Here is a 25,861-nt window from a genome sequence, read left to right as displayed (position 1 = left end):
GGGTTCCAACGCTCGCGAGACTTCCCTCGGTTTGGCGCGAGGAAGCGAGACTGCAGGAGACAGCGAGGTGGGAGGGGCGTGTGGGAAGCCTCCGCGCATGCGCTGTGAGGCCTGTCTGACCGACCTTCAGCAGGGCTGCTACCACGATGTTCTCTCGGGCGGGCGTCGCGGGGGTCTCGGCCTGGGCCTTGCAGCCGCAATGGTACGGCAGGTTGCGGGCGGAGCGGGAGGACTGCGAGGCAAGGAAGGGCTCGGTCGGATGGGGTGGAGGAGGGGTCAGGGCGCGCGGGGCAGGCCCGGGCTGGCGGGTCCGGGGGAGGCCACTCGCCCGCAGAGGCCCAGGGCGGCCGGGCTGCGGGAAGCGACTTCGAGCCCGGAAGGGCGCGCGGGGGCCGGGGCTGGGCTCCGGTGGAGCAAGGTCACGCCGCGTCCCCTGCGGCTGGAGGGGTCATCCGGGCCCTGGGGACTGCGACCTTAGGCCGAATTCATGCCAAGGCGGTGTTGGGTTCATTCAGCCAGTAAATTTATTTCTTCCTGAGCTCCAGCTGCGAGCCGGGCTCCAGGTCTCGGGGAGTCTTTAGCAGGGCCCGTGAGATGGCGGGGGGACCTGGGAAAAAGCCTAGCGGAAGGTTCCGTTGTGCTTTATGTCCTTGAGGCGAACAAAATGTGTGCCCTCATGCGCTGATGGTCGTCTTGGTGCAGAAGGGACCTTAGAGATCTGTTAGCGGCGACAGGAAAGACACCTGCTACTATCTCGAAGTCATTTAGCTGAAGCAGTAACCTTGCAAGGTCATGAAATTATCCCAAGGTCCTGAGGAGGAGGAGAGAGAGAGGCTTTAAGTGGCGTTTATTAACTGCCATGCAGGTAAAGGGTGCTACAAGTTTGGAGAATTGTAAGCATTAGTTGAGGGGGGGGATGTATGTTAAAGGGCCTAGGAATGGACAGATAACAGTTGGTTTGTGGGGGATACTGTATAATAGGATGACATGTTTTGAAGCTTGACAGTATGGAAGAATTTCACACGCGGTGCTAAGGGGATTATAAGCTGTAGCCTGTGTCCTGGCACTCGCTTGGTTTTGCAGTATGGAGGATTTCTAAGAAGCTACAGAGCTAAAGTAGATTTTTGTATCCTAATTCACGTGAAGGGACTTTAAAGCATTAATTGAAATAGATACATTTTTCATTAAGCAAAGAACTTACAGCAATACACAAAGATTTTTGATGTACTGAAGTAATTAAATCTGATGTGAATTATCTACATAAAATTCTTGGTGGATTGGCCTTCAGAGTCTTTTTTAATATTGAAAAAGAATATTCATGGCAATTAAGTCACTTTATAGTTGAACTCTTCATTGTGCAGGTTGTCCCATTTGTTAACGACTCAGTAGACATTTGCTGGGTGCCTACTCTGCACCATTTGATGCTATGGAAAGTGCTAAAATGTGGTGATGGACAAATAGATACCGTCTCAGCTTCCTGGGACAGTTTCTGGCATGCAGTGGTGCTCAGCAGACATTAGCTCTCCTGTCCTTCTCCTCTTGCTATGCATTAGAGACAGGATCTTGCTGGCATGCAGTGGGGCTCAGCAGACATTAGCTCTCCTGTCCTTCTCCTCTTGCTATGCATTAGAGACAGGATCTTGCTGGCATGCAGTGGTGCTCAGCAGACATTAGCTCTCCTGTCCTTCTCTTGCTATGCATTAGAGACAGGGTCTTGCTATGTTGCCCAGGCTGGTCTCGAACTCCTGGAAGCAAGTGATCCTCCCTCCTCAGTCTCCCAAAGAGCTCTCAGTCTGCTGTTAGGAGCCTAAATTGGAACCTCAATCAGCAGATAAAGGTCATAGTCCTGACCTTAATCCCTGTGGAATACTGGATTTAAATGGTCAAACATCAGTGTTCACCCTATGGAAAGCATATTCTGCCCTCTTTTCACATAGTCCATCACTGTTGATGCTTCATGTCTTTTCCACCTTTTCTGCCCTTCCTCTTCCCATTAATTATAATTGCCTTTTGAATTCAGAAGTTAAAAACATCTTAATGTTTCACATTCCACAGAATTAATTTGGAAGGGGGAAAACTACCTTTGCCTTCACTGAACCATGAAGAGGCATTTCCTTGGTTTCTGTTTTGATTATTGAAAGCTTTTAAAAGTGCCATCTGTTAATATTATAGGTTTTTTTAGGGAGGTTTACTTGCTAACAAAGTAAACATCAGTCTTAATTAAAATCATGGTGAAGTTATTTTAATAGTTGTTTAGGTATCGGCAAAATGCCCTAACTTTTTGGAAGTTATTTTTAAGTTGCATTTAAGAAGGTGGAAATTAAACATTTGAGAAAAAGAGTCCCTGATTTTACTGTCTTCAAATCTGGGAAAAACACATTTCTATTTTTTTAGTGTTCAATATAATTATTTATAATAGGATATCAATGTTCATAAATTAAACAATATACACTGAAAAGAAGAGAGTGGCATCTCAGTGGAGAAAAGGCAGGTTGTCATCTGAAAGCATGAGAGCAGATATTTACTGGTAAATTACAAAGTAAGGTGGTAGAGTGTGGTTCTGTGTAGTAAGAGTTGGACTCTGAAGCCAACTGCCTGACTCTTGAGATTTGAATCCTAATTGCCACTTACTGGCTGTGTGACCGTGGGCAAGTTACTTAGTGTCTTTACCACTGGTTCCTCATCCTTTAAATCAGAGGTCCCCAACCTTTTTGGCACAAGGGACTGGTTCATGGAAGACAGTTTTTCCATAGACAGTAGGAGCTGGAGGGGGGGGCAGGGGCGGAGCTCTGCAGCCTGGGGATTGGGGACCACAGCTTTAAATGGAGGTGATGAAAGTATACAATTCATTGGGTTAGTGTGAGGGTTTAAGGAGTATTTGCAAAGAACCTAGAACAGTGGGAGAAATGCTGGCATGGATCCAAATACTATATATCAATTGAAAAATAAAAACGAGTTTATAAATACAGTTATTACATAAATATAATGTAAGGAGGTTTTTATACTTGCCAAAGGAGGAAAAGAAGATACAGTTGTGGGTGAGGGTTGGAGAAGTGTGAGGGAGATGTTCTGGGTGGCGGGGCAGATGATGGACTTTTACACATTTGGTGTCAGAATTAGATGTACTTATGATTTTGAGTCCTTTCCCCACTGCTGTCAGCTCATGTAGCAATGCTGTGTGGTCATGGTAGGTAATGGTAATCCACAACCTGTTTGATTTTTCTATCTCCTGAATTTATGCATTCCACTGTTTCTCAGTCTTCTGAGGATTTCTCGGGACATGATGCAGTGAGTCAGAGCATTCTTTATCTTCTCATTTGCCAAAATAGTATATTCAGTAAAGCAAGCCATCCCTAAAGAGAGTTCGATTAGCTCATGCCTGTGCTGCACTCAAATTGTATTTAAAAAATAAAGTAGTAACATAAACATCTTCAGAGCTAAATGAAAGCTACACACGAGAGCTTCAAAACACGTGAAATTAGGGCATGCGCACAGCATGAAGAATCACAGAAGGTGCTTCCTCTTTGTACCTCTCACTTGGAATACTTACGGAACTCCAAACATTCTGTGTTTGTCCGCATATGGTATGCAAATCAAATTTCGTTCCATATGGTATTCTCTGACTAGAAACTGGTGTCAGTTAAATTGAAGTGTCTGCCTAAAACCGTAACATCCAAATGTCATTTGTTATAGCTGATAAATTTAGAGTGTTCTGGGGGGAAAGTCATTACTATACTGAAAAAGGAAAGTTGGCCAAAAAATTATGTTACTTTTCAAGTGCCATTATGAGAAATTGTTGTTACTAGAACAGTCATTATGTCAGATAGTCTACACTCTGAAATAGCAGCAGTTGTCAGTATTTGCCAGCTTTTATCTTTTCCTTTAGTAGATCCATTCTTAAAACCAAACCTAATATTTTCCATATAGTTCCCTTCCTCTTATTTTCTTTATTTTTGTTTATGGCTGAGTATTACTAGTATTGAGCTGGATAATTAAGAGATTTTTTTTTTTAATTAACTGTTTTGGTTATGACCTTCCAGACTTTTTTTTTTTTAACTACAGCCTCAAACTCCTGGGCTCAAGTGATCCTCCTGCCTTAGTCACCTGACTAGGTAGGACTACAGGTACATGCCACTACTTATGCCTGGCTGAATTTTTTAATTTTTGTAGAGATGGGGTCTCACTATGTTGCCCAGGCTGGTCTTCAACTCCTGGGCTCAAGCAATCCTCCCACTTTGGCCTCCCAAAGTGCTGGGATCACAGGCATGAGCCACACTGCCCAGCCCCAGACTTATTTTTATGTACATAAACACATAGCACAAAAATGAGAACATATAACATGTATCATTTAATAACCTGCATGTTTAAAATTATAATTAATAGACTACTTTTTGTAGAAAATTGGGCATTTAGTACAGAGAGTGCCACTCTGGACAGTTTGCCCTATTATTAACATCTTGCTTTAGAGTAGTATATATGCTACAATTAATGAATCATATTGCTACTTTTTTTTTTTTTTAAGAGAGGAGGTCTCCCAGCCTAGAGTGTGGTGGCATGATCAGAGCTCACTGCAGCCTCAAACTCTTGGGCTCAAGCCATCCTCCTGCCTCAGCCTCCCAAGTAGCTGGAACTACAGGCACCTGCTACCATGGCTGGCCTTGGTACATTGTTAATAACTAGAGTCCATAGTTTTATTAAGATTCACTCTTTTTGTTACACGGTTCTGTGGGTTTTGACAAACCCATAATGACATGTATCCACCATTACAGTATCATGCAGGACAGCTTCACTGCCCCAGAAAGCTCTCCTCCACTCTCCCCAAAACCCTAACAACCACCAGTCTCTTTACTGTTGCTATAGTCTTGTCTTTTCTGGCTTGTGTCATAGTTAGGATCATATAGTAGATAGTCTTTTTCCCCGGTGCCTTCTTTCACTTAGCAATGTACTTAAGGTTTCTCCATGTCTTTTTATGGCTTGATAGCTCATTTGTTTTTTTGCTGAGTAATACTCCATTGTATGGGTGTACGAGAGTTAGGTTATCTGTTTATTCACATTGAAGGACATCTTTGTTGCTTCCAGTTTTTAGCAGTTGTGAGTAGAGCTGTTTTAAACACTTGTGTGTAGGTTTTGTGTGGACATAAGTTTTCAGCTCAGTTGGGTAAATACCTAGGAAGAACATGATTGTTGGGTCATACGTTAACAGTATGTTTAGTTTTGTAAGAAACTGCCAAAACATCTTCCGAAGTTGGAAATTGAAGGTTTCCATCTTCAATTTCACATCCTTGCCAGCAGTCAACAAGAGTTCTTTTTGCTCCACATCCTCATCAATTTGCCAATGCATTGTTGAGGATTTTTGTATCTGTGCTCACAAGAGATATTAGTCACCATCCACTGACCTTAAAGCATTCTTATTGTTTTCCTTTCTACTAAAAATTTACTCTCAAATCAGTCTCCTGTTGCTTTGCTGACATCTCCATCCAGGTTCTTGCTGTTTCTTGTCTGGAAGCTGCACCAGCCCATGTCTCCATGTCTTCAGTGTTCATCGGTATTCCAACCTCATTTCATGCTTGTCACTGCCATCTGAGATCCATTGCTGAAACACTAACCTGATCTGTGGGCTTGTAAACATTCATTGTTTTCCTCCTACCTACAAAGTAGTATTTAAACTGATTTCCTTCTTAATGTTTAAATATAAAGTGACATTTAAGCCCAGCCCATGTCTCCAGCTTCCCCTTCTGCTGTTTCTCACTGTTCCCTGAACATGACATCATCTTTGAAAACTACATCCTGTTCCTGGGTATGCCCTCCGTAGGCCCTCCTGTATGCACGAATTTACTGATTCTTCAATTCTCCCACGAAGCTTTGCCTGCCAAGACAGGTAGTTTGTGTGGATTCAAAGGCAAAGAGATAATTTAATATGTTTTCACATGTCTTCCTTACTAGGGCAGGGACTCTCTCATTCATCTTACACTAACATGTAAGTCTAATCATTTTGACTTTTGTGCATTAGCACATTCATTATGAGATAATAATATGCTTCTTGTGATCAGAGACCATGTCTTAGTCACCAGTGCCTGAAACATAGAAGCTGCTTAGTAGATGTTTATGGAATTGAATTGAAAAAATGAAAAATCAGTTCAAATAAACTGTACTTTCACACATGTGGCCATGGTGGACTGTATCATTGACTCTAAGTGTTATTTAAAAAGGTTGCTGTGAACTAAGGAAGGCAGGGTTGCTTTTTATAGGTGGCTGACCTTGATTTGAACTGTCATTGGACAGCCTCACGAGGGGAAGGACTTTGCTGGTATGGAGGGATACAGGTAGGATATAGGATATGGAGGGGGAAATGGAGCATTTATGAATGCAGTTGTGGTTCCCGTGAGAGGCAGATGTTAGAGCGAGGCCAAAGAAAACACCTTTGATACAGGGTTTGGTATTAATATTAAGGAATTTAAATATGTAGATGAGTCTGTTCCTATACATTCAGAGTCCTGTATTTGATAGATTGTTTCTTTATGGGGTATTGTTTAAATAATTACATTAACTCTGAAAGTTTTTTTCTTACATTCTTGAAACTTTTATTCTCAGGGTCCAAGTTCGAAATATGGCAACTTTGAAAGATAGTAAGTATGCTGTTTGTTTCAATATATAAATTAAGAAAAACTAAATTTTGCCAAATAAATACTTAAAAATATACTACTTTGGCCTACTATACATATATATTTGGTGAAAACTGACAGAATGTATCTATGCTGTATGTGTGACATTGAACTTGTTTAGGAAAAGACCAGTAGGAGGTGGCACATGAGAAAGTTGTATTCTGATTCTGTTATCTTTAGAATGATAATGCTATAACTATTAGGTCATTAAATATGAAATGTCTGATTTCAAATTTAGAAGTTAAGTTTATTATATCTCAAACAAGAAGCAGTACAGTGAATCAAAGTATGTGCCTAAACTATCGACACAGTTTTGCTGTCCTAACGTTAGCTTGCTTATGCCAGCAGTGAAGAAGCCTGGAGAGCGAGTGGCGATGAAATTGCAAAAGGCGTTTTCCACAGCTTGTTGAGAATTGAATATTTTTCCCTGGAAGAAGTGGTAGTCAGTTGGTGCAAGGTCTGGTGAATACGGTGAATGATAGAGTTTCCAAGTCTAGCCTCTGTAGCTTGAGCAGCGATGTTCTTTTCGACATGTGGTGTTGCAAGAGGACTGACTTGTCACGATTGACCTATCTCAGCTACTTCATCGCAGACATCCCCATCATTTCATCCAATTGGTTGCAGTAATCACCCGCTGTCATGGATTGACCAGGTTTCATGAAGCTGTAGTGGATAATACAAGCACTGGACCACCAGACGCCATTAACTTTTCTTGTTGAATATTCGGTTATGGACTGCATTTTGGCACTTCATCTTTATCCAACCATTGTGCCAAATGCTTGCAATTGTCAGAAAGAATCCATTTGTCATCACACATAACGATATAGTGTAGAAATGGCTCACCTTTATGTTGTGACAGCAAAAAAAGGCAAGCTTCAAGACAGTTTCTCTTCTGACACTCGTTTAATTCATGTGGTACCCATCTATCCAGCTTCTTTACCTTACAGATTTGTTTCACATGGTCCAATGTTGTTGGAATAGTAATGTCAAACCTTGCTGCTAATTCACGTGTAGGTTGGGATGGATTCACTTCAGCTACAGCTTTCAGCTCATCGTTATGCACATTGGTCTCAGGTTGCCCATGTGGCTTATTTTCAAGATTAAAATCACCAGAACAGAACTGCTCAAACCGTTGACATACTGTGCATTCATTCGTCATATCCTCCCCGTAACACTTTGATGATATTTCAAGCTGTCTGTGCTGCATTGGTTCCACAATGGAACTCATATTCAAAAATAATGTTAATTTTTTACTTATCCATGTTTTCACAAAAATTGCTCTTAAAGAAATGGAAAGGTAATCACAAGCCAAAATGTGCATTTGAAAGAATGAGATGTACCTTCACAATAAAAAAAAAAAATGTGTCAAAGTGAAATGTCAGAGATATCAACTGTCAAACGTAGTACTTAAGGAAATTGGACATTCGGTACTTAATAACCTAATAGAAAAAAATTATACTGTTTGTGTATGTGTATATAAAAATAACGTTATGGAATATGTGGATAAGGCCATTTTCAATACATTTAATATTTTGAATGTATATTATGCTGTTCTCTTACATTGGCATTGTTTGTTTTAAGTAACAGCTAGTCTTGCCCTTTTTTTGGGGGGGTGGGGGACAGAGTCTCACTCTGTCAACCTGGCTATACAGTGGCATCATGATAGCTCACTGCAACCTCCAACTCCTGGGCTCAAGTGATCCTTCTGCCTCAGCCTTGTTAATAGCTGGGACTACAGGTGTGTGCCACCATGCCTAGCTAGTATTTTGTGGGGTTTTTTTTTTTTCTATTTTTAGTACAGATGGGGTCTCACTCTTGTTCAGGCTAGTCGTGAACTCCTGAGCTCAAGCATCCTCCTGCCTTTGCCTCCCAGAGTGCTGGGATTACAGGTGTGAACCACCACACCTGTGGCCTTGCCCTTCTTTTATCAGTACTAGTTCTAACATTAAGACTGGTTTACAGCTGGAACAAGAGCGAGACCCTGTCTCTACAAAAAACTTAGCTGGGTGTGGTGACATGCACTTATAGTCCCAGCTACTTGGGAGGCTGAGGCAGGAAGATGGCTTGAGCCCAGGAATATGAGGTTCCAGTGAACTGTGATGATGTCACTGTACTCTAGCCAGGGCAACAGAGTAAGACCCTGTCTCAAAAAAAAAAAAAAAAAAAAAAAAAACTGGTTTAACGTCATGCTGTTTATTGTTGGTCTAAGAGCTAGACCAATCCTACCTTGCACTTTAGAAAAATATTTCAGTAAATTCACAATGAAATTATAATTCCTTTGTCTTAACACAGCACTTCTATTTTTCAGTTACCAGGCGACTAAAGTCCATCAAAAACATCCAGAAAATCACCAAGTCTATGAAAATGGTAGCAGCAGCAAAATATTCCCGAGCTGAGAGGGAGCTGAAACCAGCTCGAGTGTATGGAATAGGATCTTTGGGTAAGAGAAGAGTAATTTACAAATTACAAAGAAGTATTTAACCTAAAGAAGATTCCTGATGACTTTTATTTAGTGCTTATGGTGATGCCAGCCCTATTTTGGTACCTTACCTGTACACACTTTTCATGTATATGCACTTGACATGTCCTCATAGCAACCCTGTGCAGATAGGAACTGTTAGAGTCCCTGCTTTGCAGATGAGGAAAACTGAAGCATGCTCAAGTTAAGTAACTTGCCCAAGATCACATATAAGGGACAAAAAACCTCTATTTGAACCTATGTGGTTCGGCATCAAAGCCAGTATAGTCTTCTTAATGGAGAAGTGACATAGCAGTTAAAAAAAGAATTTGTATTTTGTTTTTAGATGCTTTTGTACTGCTTTGATTACAAATTAGTCTTGGAAATAAGCAAAATTGTAAAGAGGTGGAAAGTTCCCATTTTAACCTGTAATTCTGTTTTCTATCATAACTCTTCCATTATCTGAATTAAGGCCACCTAAGAGAATTTTAACTTAGTATTATGGGAAAATTATACAGTGAACCCCCATTTATCTACCACTCAATAACGTTATCTCAGGGCCATCCAGATTTTCAGTTTGGGGCTTGTCTCTTCCCAAAGGAGTATTTCCACAGTAGTCAAGTCCCTGCTGCTCAGTCTCTGGCCTCTAACTGCCATACCTCCCCTGCCCGCACTGCTGCGGGGGCTTCCCACGGGCAGACTGCTCCCGCCCCTCACCTCAGTCAGGTTTCCACCCAAATGCCACTTCCATGAAAGGCCTGCTCAAGCTGCCTTATCCCAGGTGGCATCTCCGTTCATCACTTCATGTACTTGGATTGCACCTTTATTTTTTTCTCATATATGTCATTACCTGATACATTGTGTCCTTGTTGGCTTGTTTTATTATTTGACTCCCCTCCTAGAATATTGGCTTCATTCTTGTGTCCTGGGCACCTAGAACAGTGCCAGCTGACTCACTGTAGGTGCTTAATGAACAAATGAACGTGAGCTGAAGGAAGATGGATCTCACCAACAGCATACATAAGTGGAATGTTTGAATATCAACTTGAAAAGCAAAATTTGCTTATTTCCAAATTGAAGATAATATATGTATTAATATTAGATGTAGCATTACCTTGGGCAATAATTTTCTTGTGCTCTCTCATATCTTACTTTTTTGTTGTTGTTTTATTTTGAGATGGTGTCTGTGTTGCCCAAGCTGGTCTCACATTCTTAGGCTTAAGCAGTCCTCCCGAGTAGCTGGGACTATAGGCACACACCACTGTGCCTGGCCTTATATATCTTTTTAAACATACATTTATACTGCTGAAGAAAATTTTATGTAAGAAAATAATAATAGGCCTCAGTTGAAATGGTTCCTTGCTTTAAAAGTGCCGTATTTTGGTACAAAGCAGAGTTAATGGGTTCGGTATTAGCCATCCTTACCAGCTCCAAACCGTTTGCTCTCATGAGTCATGTTCTCTGCCTAGCACAATATGAAGAATGTGGTTGGTGGCTCGGTAAACATTGGTTAGCCAGACATGGTGGTGTGCACCTGTAGTCCTAGCTACTCGGGAGGCTGAAGCAGGAGAATTATTTGAGCCCAGGAATTTGAGGTTACAGTGAGCTATGATTACACTCCAGCCTGGGCTCTAAGAATTTCATACGCAGATTATATGAGCTGCTCAGTAAATACTTTCTACTTTTTTGGTTGTGTACTGGAGGTTTGCGTTCTTTAGAAGTCTGATATCTATGTAAGTAGGTACCTCTGTAAGTCTGGCCTCTTTACAAGTTCTTTAATTGTACTAGATATTTCTTTTGGTCAGTATTTAAGATTAATTGGCCATGAATTGACTCTTAGGATCTTTTGTTACATAGGGATTTAAACCTTTATGGTTTTCAGCCTTGTAAACAGAATAAGTACACAGACACTTTTCATTGTGCTAGTTTAAATGTAATTTTGAAAATAGCCAGCTCTTTTGTAAATTGGGGATTATTACTATATTTAGTATAAATTGCCTATAAAAAAATTCTTGCTTTTTTTTGTTTGTTTTTAAGCTCTGTATGAAAAAGCTGATATTAAGGTGCCTGAAGACAAGAAGAAGCACCTCCTTATTGGTGTGTCCTCAGATAGAGGGCTTTGTGGCGCCATCCATTCCTCGGTTGCTAAGCAGATGAAAAGTGAGGTGGCTACGCTCACAGCAGCCGGGAAAGAAGTTATGATTGTTGGAGTTGGCGATAAAATCAGGGGCATACTTCACAGGTAATTTAAACATATATTGCTCGTGTTCATACAGATACAAGCATTAAGAAATGTTTCATGAAAAGTTTTGATAAATTATCAAAAGTTTCTTGGATAGTTTATTTAAGCAAATTGTCTTTCTTGGGTACCTTTTTTGGTATACTCCCAGAGAGCTTTTGGTTTCATTGTTACTTTTCCCAGGATATATTGGTATATAAATATATATTTCCCGTTTTCTACTTTCTTTTGCTTCTCCTCCATCTAAACCATAAATTGAATATGATGGGAATATTAAAAGCTATTGGCATTAAGACAAACATAGAATCTGTGGAGCAGTTACAGCCTGGAAATGTTAGCAGTGAACAGTAGTTCATTCAGATTAGGAGAGAAATGCAGGCAAAGAGAATAGAAAACAAGAAAGGCCTAATTTTTAGTCCTTAGTTCTTTGCAAGTGCTGCAGGAACAGCATAATCGTGATAATGTGTGGAGCAGCTTAACTGAGGGAACCCGGATAACAACCCACACGCCCAAAAAACCTTGATCCATGGTGATATATTTTTTTTTGTTCCCTGTGTTCTTTCAGCAGAAGTATTCTGTTAAACTATTGCATATAAAAAATTCTTGCTTTTCTTGTTTGTTTTTAACTTCTGTATGAAAAATCTGATCTCTTCATTTTCTCATAGGACTCATTCTGACCAGTTTCTGGTGACATTCAAAGAAGTGGGAAGAAAGCCCCCTACTTTTGGAGATGCGTCCGTCATTGCCCTTGAGTTACTAAATTCTGGATATGAGTTTGATGAGGGCTCTATCATCTTTAATCGGTTCAGGCAAGAAAAATTTACAAATCAAAGTTTTTTTATGTTCATGTTTTTGCTCATATTTTGAAATAACTGAATGTCTACTTGATAGTTTAAAAATTATTTTGAGATTTACATTTGTTTTTGTCATTTTTAGGTCTGTCATCTCCTATAAGACAGAAGAAAAACCCATCTTCTCCCTTAACACCATTGCAAGTGCTGGTAAGTTGTATTTATATGAGAAGTATATTTACATGTAGAGTGGACAGATTAAGGAAAATAGTGTCTGTCAGGACATCCTGTTGTAACTATAGCAAAATGATTGGGGGCTACTTCTAAGAAGCACCATGTATTAGTGACTTCCATGTTACCTGAATTCAGTCACTATTGGACAACTCTTACTACATTCCTTCATTAATTGAACAAATAAATATTTATTGAGGTTCATTAGATCTTCTGGCATTAAGGATTGAGAGTCTAGCTAGAAACCGGCTTTGCGGTTTGTATGTGGGAATTCTACCTAACTACAATACAACCATAAGCTATAGAATAGAGATTTGAACAGAGTTCAGAACCAATTTACGTTGACCCACTCAGTTCTTTTATTGTTTGAGTAGTCTTCATTGCTTAGTGAAGCATCCTAGAAATAATATTCTGAAACTGATTTTATTTTCCTAAGGTTTTTTTCTCCTTCTGTATACTATATTTCATCTATTTTGTGGCGTATACGTCTTTACATTTTAATATCTCTGACATTGGGAAACCTCCACCAGTCAGTGGAATGTCATTCTTAATAGGCTGTGTTTTTTTCCTATCTTCATGATACATAAAGTAGGTATTATGACCAATATCATCTTAAATTTGACGAAAGTACTATTTTACCACTTTACCTTAATGAATGAATTTTGAAATGTGCTGCTAAATGTCTGCAGCATTAAAGCTAAAACTCTTCAAGCTTATTCTTAATTGCTATAAAAATATAAGAAAAAAAATTTTTAAATGTAAAATAACAAGAAAGCAAAAAAAACCCTAAAAGTCCTACCAGCTTCTACTCTTGAGTCTCCCACTCTTTCCTGTGCTGAGAAAGGTTTTCCCTCTCATTTTCCAGATTGATACATTCAGATTTCTCCAGTAATCAAATGGCTAAATTGGAATTATTGTACAGGTTGAGTATCCCACATCTGAAATACTTGGGACCAGAAGTGTTTTGGATTTCAGAATATTTGCATATTTATAATGAGATATCTTGGGAATGGGACCCAAGTCTAAACATAAAATTCATTTATGTTTCATGTATACCTTATACACATGGCCTGAAGGTAATTTTATACAATATTTGTAATAATTTGGGGTGTGAAAATTTTGACTGTGACCCATTACCAGAGGTCAGGTGTGGAATTTCCACTTGTGGTGTCATGTCAGTGCTCAAAAAATATGGGATTGTTGAAGCATTTGGGATTGAACTTTTGGATTAGGGATGCTTAACCTGTATTACACTATATTGGTTTTAATTCTTAAATTTTTTTTCCCAAAAAACCATTTACTTAGTGCTTGCTGGCTTTGTAACAGGCACTTGCTAGATACTGTCCAGAGGACTTGGTAACCATGAGATTTAGTGCCATTACTTTAAATGTTGACTTCTTAATTTTTAAGCATCTGCAGTAGATGCTTAATATCAAACACTTTGTTACACATGTTTTGCTAACAATAAGCTATAATCCATAATGTGGGAATAGCTGAAATTATTGGAACCAATTCGTTCAATTTATTTTACGTAACTTCTGCCCTGTCATTATAAAAGAGGTTTATACTAGTAAAGCTGTTTTTGATGAAATAAATCTTTGTTCTGTATGACTTCAAAGAAATTCATCACTTGTTTTGACAGAGAGTATGAGTATCTACGATGATATTGATACTGATGTGCTGCAAAATTACCAAGAATACAATCTGGCGAACATCATCTACTACTCTTTGAAGGAGTCTACCACCAGTGAGCAGAGTGCTAGGATGACAGCCATGGACAACGCCAGCAAGAACGCTTGTAAGCCCACAGTACAGAGGGTGCTAGCAGGAACTCTGTGCACACAGTGCCTCTGTGCTGAGGAGTCTGTTGTCTAGAAACTACCATAGGCTGGGTGCAGTGGCTCATGCCTGTAATCCCAACACTTTTGGGAGGCCAGGGCAGGGAGGATTCCTTGAACCAAGGAGCTCAAAACCAGCCTGAGCAACATAGTAAGATCCCATTTCTACAATTTTTTTTTTTTTTTTTTTTTAGCCAGGCATAGTGCTGTGTATCTGTAGTCCCAGCTACTCAGGGGGCAGAGGTAGGAGGATGGCTTGAGCCCAGGAGTTTGAGGTTGCAGTGACCTATGATGATGCCACTGCACTTTAACCCAGGAAGTAGAGTGAGACTCTGTGTCAAAATACAAAACTTTACCACAATATTCTCTGCCTATAGGGAAGTATGTCTCACTTGATAGATAGTGGGTTTGCAAGTACTGTGAAAAGGTCTCCTATTGAAGATGTAACAATAGCTTCATAAAATTTTTTGAGAGGCCACCTTTGGTACTCAAAAAGAAACAATCTCTTATTTTTAAATTAAGCAACAGAAGTTATTAACAAGTTATTCTTTTCTGGTTTTAGATTTTGTTGTCTCACCTTTTTGTTTTGTTTGTAGCTGAGATGATTGATAAATTGACTTTGACATTCAACCGCACCCGCCAAGCTGTCATCACAAAAGAGTTGATTGAAATTATCTCTGGTGCTGCAGCTCTGTAAGTCATCCTAGATTGTTGCCTTCAGAGAGTTTTGTTCTCATCTCCCTGTGCCTGCTTGTTTAACCTTTGGATGCTCACAAGTTTTCTGTTCTGTTTTGTCTGTTAAAGTTGAAATGATTTATTGCTGAATCTTGTATCCTTACTCTTAAGGATCTAAAGATTGGACAAAAATAGGATCTCTGTGGTTTATTTTGATGTTTCAGCTGAAACATTCAGGCTTTGTTTCTTCTATTTAGAGATAGGTATATTGCCAGCTTTCACTTTCCTAAAGCACTGGAAACAAGGATGTGGATAATTCAATATCGTTTATAAAAATCTGTCTTTGGAATCTAAAGAATTATAACGCTTTTTTTAGTTACAGGGCTGGTTTTGGATTTATTTTATGTAAATCTATAAACCATTGATGTAAATAGTTGTACCGTATTGATTTTTTATTTGTATTTTTTATTGTTTTTGTCTTTTTTCTCAAATATTTTCCATCTGCTGTTGGTTGCATCTGCAGATATGGAGGGACAACTGTATACTGCTTTCCTTAAGCAAATTTCTTGGTTGTTGAGAAATTTTAATGTTTATGAAACATGGGTTAAGACAGTGGGAATTTTATTCAAAAAATCAAGGTGAATACCCACTCTGTACAAAACACAGTGCTAGGCATAGTGTTAAAGACGTGATCCTCTTTCAAGGCATTTATATTCTAACAGGATAAGAAACATGTAGATAATTATGATGAAAGATAAGACGTGTAGTGAGTTATCTTTAACTGGTTCCTTCTTAATCTCCTACTAATTGGTTTCCAAGTTCTCTAAGTTTTAGCTTCCAAATCTTTCTTGAATCTTTCTCCTTCTTTATTCCCCTTAATGTAGACCCTTGTCATTTCTCTTCTGAATTAAAATAAATATTTTTTTGAGCACCTCTTAAGTGCCAGACCCTTGTTAGACATTGAAGATGCAGTGGTAACAGTATTTGCCCTCAAAGAGCTAAAAATCTTAACAGGAAAGACAACATTAAGTAAGAAATCACAACAGAACAGGGGTTGCCAAACTGTGGCCCTGAGCTAAGAATGGTTTTTACATTTTTAAAGGGTTGTTGAAAAGAGAGAGAGTCTGGGCAACAGAGTGAGACCCTATCTCTTAAAAAGAGAGACAGTGTGTGATCCCCAAAGCCTAAAATATTTACTGTGTGGCCCTTCACAGAAAAAAATGGCAAATCTTTGTGACAGTGTGTGAGGAAAATATTGTAGTAGAATCCATTCTCTGTTACGTAATCATCTTATGTTTTCTGGCCACCAGCACTCCTGCCAGTCTAATCTCTTAACCATTTCTCACTTCCTTGAACTTCAGCCACCTTGGTTTCCTTCCAAATCTACAGATATGCCATATTCTTTCTCACCTCCAAAAAGCACATCACCTTTCAGCCATGTGCTTTTGTCTGAAACGCCATTCTTTCCCTGTTCTTTATCTGCCTGGCTCCAGCTTATCCTTCCTGAGCTGGGGAACCCTTTCTTCCAGAAGATGCTCCTTCACAGTCTGAGTTATCCTTCTTTGGAGTCCTGTGCTTCCCTTTATCTTAGCTCTTACAACACTGCATCAGGAATTCCCTTTTTATTTCTGTGCTTCTTGAGGCTAGGATGAGACCATGTCTTTTTCCCTTCACTGTCCCCATTGCCTGGTACATAACCTCCTCAGAAAGACAGAGTGAATGAATGAAATGCCACGTGAGTATTAAGAACTGGAAGTTCAGAAGCGGGAGAAATAACACTTTATTGGGTTTGTGAAAATGTGGGTCCATGTTTAAGAATTAGGGAAAAGTTCATCGCTAAGGTGACATTTAAAGCAGACCTTAAGTGTTATCTTTCAAAGGTAGAAACTGGGCAGAAAGCCAGAGACTCAACTAGAACTGATTGAGCCAACAGAAACTATCGTGAAAGTTGTTAGTGGATCCATCAGCTTTGCTATGCTAAGCATCCTTCTTCCTTCTCTTATTTTACTTCCTAAGCATGGCTTTATTAGGACTGACCCATTCACAGCCAGTCACCAATGTTCTATTAGCATCTTAGAAGAGACTCATGGTGTCTAGCTTAATAAACTTGGCTGAGATTCTTTCTCTGTTACTCAGCTTTCCTATCTGTAACAGGGCACTAATACAAGGATTAAATACTTAGATTATCCTTTATCTCCTTGCCATACATCTGCAAATGCTAAGCTGATTTCTTCTTGGATGTTATGTGAGTGTGAAAAGTTCTGGGGGAAGAACTGTGTTCTGCAGGCTCCAGGGCTGTGTGAGATCCAGAGAGCCCAAGGTTCTTTTTGCTCTTGGAATGTTAGGTATGAATGTGAAGGATACATGTGCAGAATTAAGGACCTTCTTGATAAGAAATGTGGGAAACCTGGCTTAAAAGTAGCAAAATCAAGGGAAAATGGGGAAAAGGGGACTGGGACATAAAACTGAGAATTTAGAGAAAACAATCCAGGTAATTGGAAATTGACTATTAAGTTTTTGTTTTCTAGAAAAGTAGTGTAAATCTTTATATAAAAAGTTAACCGTGCAGTGCCAAGGTGGGATTGCTGATGTGAATAGACTTGCATGGGCCGTAACCTATCAGTTATTATGGTTCAAAACTTTAAACGTATTTGGCTATTTAGTAATAAAATTATGCATGTGAATAAACCATAATATTTGAAATATCAAGTATTGTCAGCCTAAAATTTTTAAATATATTGTATGCTATTTATAGAAAAAATAGTAACTTAAATACGTTCATAGTTTTCTCTACTTGCATGAACATATTTTTATTTCTTCTAACCAGATTGAAATCTATAACTTTTTATAATAATCACTGAATCTGTTCTAAAGGAATATTTTGGTATTTACATGATACACTCAAGGTGGCAAGTAAAGAAATGGACCTTTTAAATTGCAAATTACATGTGATTAACTAGCATGGATTGCTTCTTGACCTGCTTGTTTTGTGTTTGTCTTTTTCTTCTAATATAATAACCAGGGATTAATGAAAATCAAGTTCCATCCTCAGATAAGAGGTAAAGTTCACACATTCTTCCCCATATCTCTTCAGAAAAGAAACCTGGCTAGATATAATTGAAGCTAATTTAGCAATGGTGAAACTCCTTCTCTGCCATCTAGATTGGCAGGGGCCGATTTTTAGTAGTGGCCAACTTGTGGGAGCGTCTGGGCAATGCTAGTGGGCTTTTTTATCTATTTCTGTATTAATTTTTTGTGATATCATACATCAGGTAGCCTCTGCAGAATTCCACTGTGTACTCTTGAAAATAAAACAGGCAAATAACATTATTATGAAAAAAGTTTTGCACTCATGAGCCCCAGATCAAAATTTGAGAATCACTGGAATAGAGTAACATTTTATTATGTAAATTCAGTTGTTTATACCCTACTTAAATATGTATTATCTCTTGACATTGTTTTTTTCCCCCAAAACATATGATTTGATTTTTACTTGTTCTGTACTTTGTTTTTCAGGTAAAGAAGAAAAATTCAGCTGGCTGATTTGTTTTTAACTTACCGCTGTTTTGTCAGAAGTTTTTGCTCCATTGTTTGAATTACTGAAGACAGCAAGATATTTGTAAATTATCTTACAATAAACAACTTAAAATAAGAAAATCATTGTCTTATAAGAATAGTTAAAATTTTTCAAAATGAGATGATGCTAAAATACTTTAAAATATTAGCATGCTACTATTAAAAGTTTTTAGATCATTTAAGAGTTTCTTCCAATTTTATAGTTCTCTACCAACCTTAGCAAGTCCAGCCTCTGGGGCCAAGGCAGAAGGAAGGGACTGCAGGCCACCTCAGCCCGGAATTCCGCCCTTCTGCAGCCTTAGAAGAATGGTCAGTAAAATGAATAGAAGTGCTGGCCCTTGTGATTTTTGCCTTTTGAAAAAAATCCCTTTGCTGATGTTTTAGTTGAGTACGGGATGAGTGGAAGTGTGTATGTGTGCATTTAATTTGCCATCCTTAAGTGGAAGTCAAGAAAAAGGGTTTCACAAGAAAGGGTTCTATAACGTGTCAAGTTTTAAACTTGGACATTCCGTGTTGATACATAAATATCCAACTATTGGTAAACATAGGCTTTCCAATTTTTCACGACTACAAAAGTGTTGAATGAGCATCCTTGGGCAAGTCTCTACATGCTCGTCTGAGTAATTCTGTGGACTAAATTATTATAAATGGAAGTGATAACTGTGTACCTTTTCACATTTAATAGACATTGGCAGATTGTTCTTGAAAAGATTATAAACTTGGATCAACAGTGTATGAGACTGATTCCCCCATTCTCTAAAACCTTGTCTATCTTTATAACAATCTTTTGACTGAAAATACAATTGCCCACTTACTCATTGCCCATTTTTTAATTGAGGGTTTTTTTAAATCTTTTTCTCATTGAAATATGAAGTCTCTGCATATTAGTGACAACCCTTTTATTTGTGTTGCAATTTGAAATTAGGGAAGTTTGTGTAACTGCTGTTAGACAAAGATGCATTATCAGTTTTTTACTCTACTTTTAAATACCATCTGGTTAGCTACAAAGGACACCCAAACTCAAGGCAGGGAAGTAGCATTTTTATTAGAAATGTTGCATTTCTCTTGTGCTGCTTTCTTACAGACCCAGCATAGGGTCTTAAGAAATAAAACTGAAGAAGGACTTAATTTGCTTTATCAACAACCCCACATAAGGGAAAATAGTTTTGTGTGCACAGAGTAATGGTTAGTGAAAGGACTGTGGGTCTTGTGCTCTGCTCCCTCTCCACCTAGGGAACAGGTGCCCTGCAGAGCCCTGAACATCTCAAAGGAGCCCAGCAGACACAAGGAAATGTAAATCTTTTTACACTTGCTAGACCAACTGACTAAAACTGCCTTTTAGCATCTGTTTTCTATAGCCTGGAGTAGTTCCTGAGAAGTTCCTGGATGACAGCATGGGGGACAATCTCCAGACTTTAAACACAGCCCAAAATCATATCTTGAGGGGAAAGTCACTTTGTCCCTAAAGCAAGGGGAAGGGATGCAGCAGTTTCACACAGCAGATTCCATTATCTGCTTGCAGTTAAGAAGAAAGAGCAGATGCAGCAATTCACAACAATTAACTATTTTTCTTTTTTTGTTTTTTTTTGAGACAGAGTCTTGCTCTGTTGCCCGGGCTAGAGTGAGTGCCGTGGGGTCAGCCTAGCTCACAGCAACCTCAAACTCCTGGGCTTAAGCGATCCTACTGTCTCAGCCTCCTGAATAACTGGGACTACAGGCATGCGCCACCATGCCCGGCTCAATTAACTATTTTTCTTTTCATCCCCTTGAAAGCAGCAAGCCACTTGGCCTAGCTCCTGGCATCTCCCTTTTTCTCTGGGATGCCATACCATCTCCCTGCTCTCTCCCTACCCCACCTCTCTCTCTCTCTCAAAGTTCTGGTTGGAATGCTAGCTCAGCCCTTACCAGCTGTGACCTTGGGTGAGTTATGCAGTCTTTCAGTTCTAACATCTGTAAAATGGAGATTAAAATAGGGCTTCCCTCACAGGGTTGTTAGGAGGATTGGATGAGCTAATGTTGACAAAATACTTAGACTCTGACACACTAAGTGCTAGATACGTGGTTAAGGGATCTAGGTAAAAGTGATAACAGTTCAACAGAGCAGTAGTGATGCTCTTCTGTGTGTTGGAACTCTTACACTCTGAAGATCCAGTGATAATTAAAACACCTATAGGAGTTTACAGCAAATTGTGACAAATGTGATGTGTTATAACTGGGGAGGACACATAGGAGGGACACCAACTCATATCTGGGGGGAGATGAGAGGACAGGGAAGGCCGTTCAGCCTGCAGGGAGGTGAGGTCTAAACTGAGTCCTCAAGGACCAGCAACCAACAGTAGAAATTAAACTACGGGAGCAAACCAGTGAGGTGGGAAGGCATTTTCAGGCCAAGGAAGCAGAATAAGCAAAGTTTCAGGTCAGGATTCAGACACATTCTAAGAACTGCTAACAGACGGGGAGAAAGGCAGGATGGTCTGGAAAGGCACAGGATGTGCCACGCTGTGCAGTTTAGACCCATAGGAGGGAGTCTTGAAGAGTAAGGGTGACATTTTCCCCCAAGTTACGTCCTCTCCTTTTACTAAGTGTCATAACAGTGCAGTTAGTGATCAATATTTTCTACTTACTAATAAGGCTTATTACACAACTTAAACCGCTATCATATTTTCTGAAAACATCTGGACAGTACCTAAAGGGCTAGGTCTATTAATGTTAATATTCCAGTATTGTATTTCCATCATCACAACCCCTGTTGTCTATGATTTGCCCTTTGTTTTTCTGTTGGCTTTAACATGGAATATTTGCAGCTTTCAGAATCTTTATTATCAATAGAAACTAAGCTTGAAAATTGTGCAGTCACTGAGCTTCTGCTGGCACCAACTGAATAGAACATGATGCCCTTGCTGAAGTCAGGGCCCACTCGTGCCCAGCTGGAACCCTCTGCTAGCGCTGACCTCTGCACCCCAGTACTCCACTTTGCCATGTTGTCCTCAGTACTTGCATCGTCCTCCAAGAGAATGATGAGAGCCAGAGTCTTGGAGTGAACCACAGCTCCGCTCTCAAGAAGGAAGTTTGGTCTATAGATCATGTGCCCCCCACTAAGCCGTCTACAGACAGTGAACTCCTCACAGCTCCTAAGGAAAGCAGCTGTTCGCTATTGTCGCTACTGCTGCTCTTGCAATTGGTTCCTGTTTCCTGGCTTCCACTGTTCTCACTTCTAATCATTCTCTTTTAAAATAGCTTTACTGAATTCATATGCCGTAGAATTTACCCTTATAAAGTGTACAATCCAATGGCTTCTAGTGTATTCATAGAGTTGTGCTGTACTCCACAGCTTACACCATTGCAAAATGAATTGTTCTAGCAGGCATTATTTATTGAGGGATGAGTTTAGTTTTGGACAGCTATCAAACATTAATTATGTTTGAGCTGTATGTGGGACACCCAAGCAGAAATTAGTCATTAGGTACAGTTAGCTACATTAGTAGGACGCTCAGGGAAAAACTGAGATAAAGTGTTATATTAAGGAGTCATTTTTATATATAGCTAATGATTAAAACCACGGGGATGAGGCATATGAAAAGAGGACAGACACTTAACAAGCAGGCCAGGGCGTTGCAGGATAAAGCCAGCCTTTGATACTACTGAAGCCAGGGCTCTCACTTTAGGAGGGACAGGACACACAAACACGACACGGGAGGAGGAAAGGAACATGGAGTGCTAGATTGGAATCATGTACTTAGGACTTTAAAAATAAACATGTTTTCTAGTTCTTTCCACCACAAGGCCTCTGAAGCAATGATACCCCTGCAGTAAGGAAGGTAAGCTAGCACTCACATCTTGGTTCTAAGTACTGCTCCTTGCCAAGAAGAACGGGCCCCTTAGGTGGCTACTTCCAGGTCTAGGACAGGGGAGGCACAAGGTGAGCCTAGAACACAGAACACGCAGTGCCACCAAGGAAGGAAATGCTCAGTGAACAATAGTGACACAGTGCAAGAACACAGCGGGTGCTGGAAAGGGCCCCCACTGGCCAAATACGGGGCAATTTCAGCATCAGAAGAATCATGACGATAATGGATTGCAACACAGTGAATAAAGAATCCCGACCGCATAGCGATAGGAGAAAGGGTGGGGGAACTCTCCTTTACAGAACAGTGCCTGCTAACAGATGTAGAGTAAGTGACTGGATTAGGAAAATCACCACTTTGTCACCACCAATGTAATAATCCATGCAGTAAGAGATCAGAAATGGATGCCAATAAACCGCTGTGGTGGAAGGTGTGGAGATGCAGTGTTTTCAGGTAGTCTCAAACCATCACCTTAGAGGATGCTTATTAATTTCAAAGTAAGAAAAGGTGACTTTATGCTGGAGGGATCTGGCAGATGCCTCCTTTACAAGTTGTCCAACTTTGTCAGCACTAATGGGACAGACTGACTCGTGCTCACCTGATGTGCTACAGCACGCAGCACAGATCACCTGTATAGTAGTATTGCCAAAAATGTTCAACTTCAATCTAATCAAGTGAGAAAACAGTCAAAGCTTGTGAAACCTTCGTCCTGGACTTTGCAGACATGTTAATGTCTTGAAAGATGAAAGAAAACAAACGAAAAAACACAACCACAACCAGGAGATTGAGCTAATTAAACGAGACTAAAGAGAGAGAGATCACAACTAAATGCACTGAACGTTTTCTTGATTTGATCCTGGTTTTAAAAAATTTTTAAAGCTACAAAAGGCATTTGGGGACAATAGGAAAAATCTTGCTATGCACTTTATTTTGGGTGATGTTATTTTATCAGTCTTAGTGTGTTGAATGTGATTGTGGTATTGGGGTCTGGTGGAAGGTACTAGGCACCATCCAGAGTCCCCTCAGAAGGACCTCCGGGGAATGCAGGAAGTACAGAGCCCCCAGCTGGGACTTGCTTTGGAATTGCCTCAACTGGAGATCACGTTGCCCAAGGTCATGGCCCACTCCTGAAGCAGCCCGCATCCACTGCCTGAGGCCAGACGGCCCCCAGCTTTAAAGCTCTCTGTGGGGTTGGCTGAGGCCTTTGTGAGCCGCAGCTCAATGTCTCCCTCCCCCAATACTGCTTTCTGCTCCGCCCTCCTCCTCTCCCCCTCCCCAGGTGGTAAGCCCAGAAGCACCTCTCCGCACCTAATCTCCATCTCAGAGATCGCCTCCTGGGAGTCCAATTTGGGACAGTTTGTACCAGGGGGCCCTGAGGGACCAGGTACAAAGATGGAATTTTGGAGCTGGATCACCCAACTGGCTGGCGGTAAGGACTCACCCACCTGGCTGGCAGTAAGGACTTCGGCACCAGGGTGGATGGAGCACAAGGGTGCTACCTGGCACACGGTAGCAGTTCCTGAATGTGCAAGTCCTAAAACTTTCCAGCAGTGGACAACTGGGGTGGTGTAACAGTGGAAACAAGCTGGTACAATGTATCAAACAAGATATTCAAAAAATATGAAGATCATGGGACCCTGCAATGAGAGACCAGGTGGCAGTGCATAACTGCTTAGGGTCAGAAACCATGTGAATGCAATATAAAGGGCAAGAAAAATCAGAGAGGGTGGGCTCACCTGGTGAGTCATGATGCTTGTTCATAGAATGGTGAACCCCTGGGTGAGGTCGATGGATAGCCAACAAGTGGGCTACTCAATCTGCACAATTAAAATACTGCAAGAGTGGGTAACAGGTGGCCCCAATAACGAGTCAAAATCCCTTGCCCAGTTTCGGGACCTGAGCCAGTTTTCAGACTGAAACTCTTGGCAACTGAAGGACAGACTGAGTCTTTAGGAGGAAGAATGCTGCAACACCAAATACATAAGGTAAGAATTCCCCACATTCCTTCCACAAAAGAGCTGACAGCCACTGACTCAGGTAACCATCCACTCGGAAAGGGAATGCCCACACATTTTGAGGACTGCTGAACACAGGGGCTGAGCTGAGAACGAAACCAGGACATGCAGCGTCATCAGGGGCCCCTTGTTAGACTGGGGGCACCTGGGACCAAGTGATACCTGGAGTCTTGGCCCAGGCACAGCGGGTCACACTGGTCCACGGGGTTTATGGACCTACTCAGTGGCCAGTTCCCTGGTTCCTGAATGTGTCCTTGGAATAAACATACTAGGATGTTGGCACAACCCCCGGCTGGTTCCTTGACCTGTGGGATGAGAATTTATGGGCGGGGCAGGGCTGAGGAAACATACCTTTGAAATCGCTCCTGAAGCTCAGGTTGGAGGCAGAAATCAGTGCCACCCTTTGTGACTTAAAGTTTGTAACATTTTCAAACTGTTCTGGAAACAGATACTACTTGCATGTATATATAAATACAAAAATATCTAGTGAATGAGGTAAAATGTTAACAATTGGTGAGTCTAGATGAAGTGTATACCTGTGTCTGTGATTTTGTTTCAACTTCTCTGTAGGTTTGAAATTTTCCAAAACAAAAGTTCAAGGGGTTAATGTTCCCCCACCCCCATACACAGGTAAATGAAGAGGAACACAGGGATGGAGAGGCATTTGTGAAATCCAAGGTACAAGAGAGTTTCAAAGTTAAGGTAATGTTCAACATTATTAAATGGCTACAAAATGATCAGGTAAGGCTAGCACTGTGAAGCACCCCATAGATTTACCAGCAAAAAGGTCCCTAATAGCCACTGTACTCCAGCCTGGGCAACAGAGCAAGATTCTTTCTCTTAAAAAAAAAAAAAAAAGTCCCTGACAATCTTGCGGACAGAAATGTCAACAGAGTAAATATTATAGGCATTTTGCCACCTAGTATCTTGCTTCTCTGCAGATTGTCAGCTGAAGTACTACCATATTTTCAGTTCTATTGGGTTTTCAAGACTTTTAAAAATATTGACTATTATGTTCAAAGTTCTGGAATAGTCCCTGGGAGGGATATAGAGTCACTCGGAAAGTCACAAATTTACTGGGGGAGCCACTTACCCTCATATACTATACGCTGTGACAGGCACAGAAGGGCATATTAAGACATTGAGTGCATCAGCCATTACAACCTGGCTACCCACAAGCTGAATCTAGCTAACCTAACTGTGGGATTAGTTTCGCTTGCAAATTAAAATTTAAAATGTGTTCCCAATATTGTATTTAAAAAATCAAGATATTGATCACAAAAATCTCGATTTCTGGCATCTTGGAAAGATCCAGCAGTATTTAGCTGGAGCTGGAAGAAGGCTCTGGAAGAAGGCAGTCGTTCCCAGGACACTCAGCCTGCATCAATGATTTAAGGTACTTGTTTGCCCTCTCTGGACAACTGGGTTCCCCATTCCCTGGAGGGGTCATGGTGGCAATGCGCAAATCGGCAAACTAAAAGTCCACCGCCAGCTCACCTGCTTTTGTTAAAAATATATATATATATATTGG

At 40.4% G+C, this 25,861-nt stretch overlaps 1 protein-coding gene across 2 annotated transcripts; it reads left to right on the top strand.

The window, feature by feature from the left end:
* Positions 1-50: 50 nt before the first annotated feature.
* Positions 51-18,546, top strand: ATP5F1C (ATP synthase F1 subunit gamma). 2 transcript variants are annotated; one of them, XM_045536105.1, is made up of 9 exons: positions 51-202; positions 6,592-6,626; positions 8,971-9,102; positions 11,158-11,362; positions 12,025-12,168; positions 12,296-12,360; positions 14,024-14,179; positions 14,816-14,912; positions 18,411-18,546. In XM_045536105.1, the coding sequence occupies exons 1-9, from the start codon at positions 147-149 to the stop codon at positions 18,412-18,414; spliced, it is 894 nt and encodes a 297-aa protein (XP_045392061.1). In that variant the 5' UTR covers positions 51-146; the 3' UTR covers positions 18,415-18,546. The 2 variants fall into 2 exon arrangements, with proteins under 2 accessions (XP_045392061.1, XP_045392056.1); XM_045536100.1 differs by lacking the exon at positions 18,411-18,546 and adding an exon at positions 17,917-17,959.
* The last annotated feature ends 7,315 nt before the right edge of the window (positions 18,547-25,861 follow it).

Source organism: Lemur catta, chromosome 1 (genome assembly GCF_020740605.2).
Source record: "Lemur catta isolate mLemCat1 chromosome 1, mLemCat1.pri, whole genome shotgun sequence".
In the NCBI taxonomy this organism is placed as follows: domain Eukaryota; kingdom Metazoa; phylum Chordata; class Mammalia; order Primates; family Lemuridae; genus Lemur; species Lemur catta.
The sequence above is the reverse complement of the archived record's forward strand: the minus strand, read 5'-3'. Positions and strand labels throughout refer to the sequence as shown.

Bases quoted from the DNA above. Each gene is read 5' to 3' on its own strand.
- ATP5F1C (XM_045536100.1), top strand. From the start codon at position 147: ATGTTCTCTCGGGCGGGCGTCGCGGGGGTCTCGGCCTGGGCCTTGCAG. The intron at 6,627-8,970 runs GTAAGTATGCTG...TCTATTTTTCAG, and splicing joins TATGGCAACTTTGAAAGATA to TTACCAGGCGACTAAAGTCC. The intron at 12,361-14,023 runs GTAAGTTGTATT...TTGTTTTGACAG, and splicing joins TAACACCATTGCAAGTGCTG to AGAGTATGAGTATCTACGAT.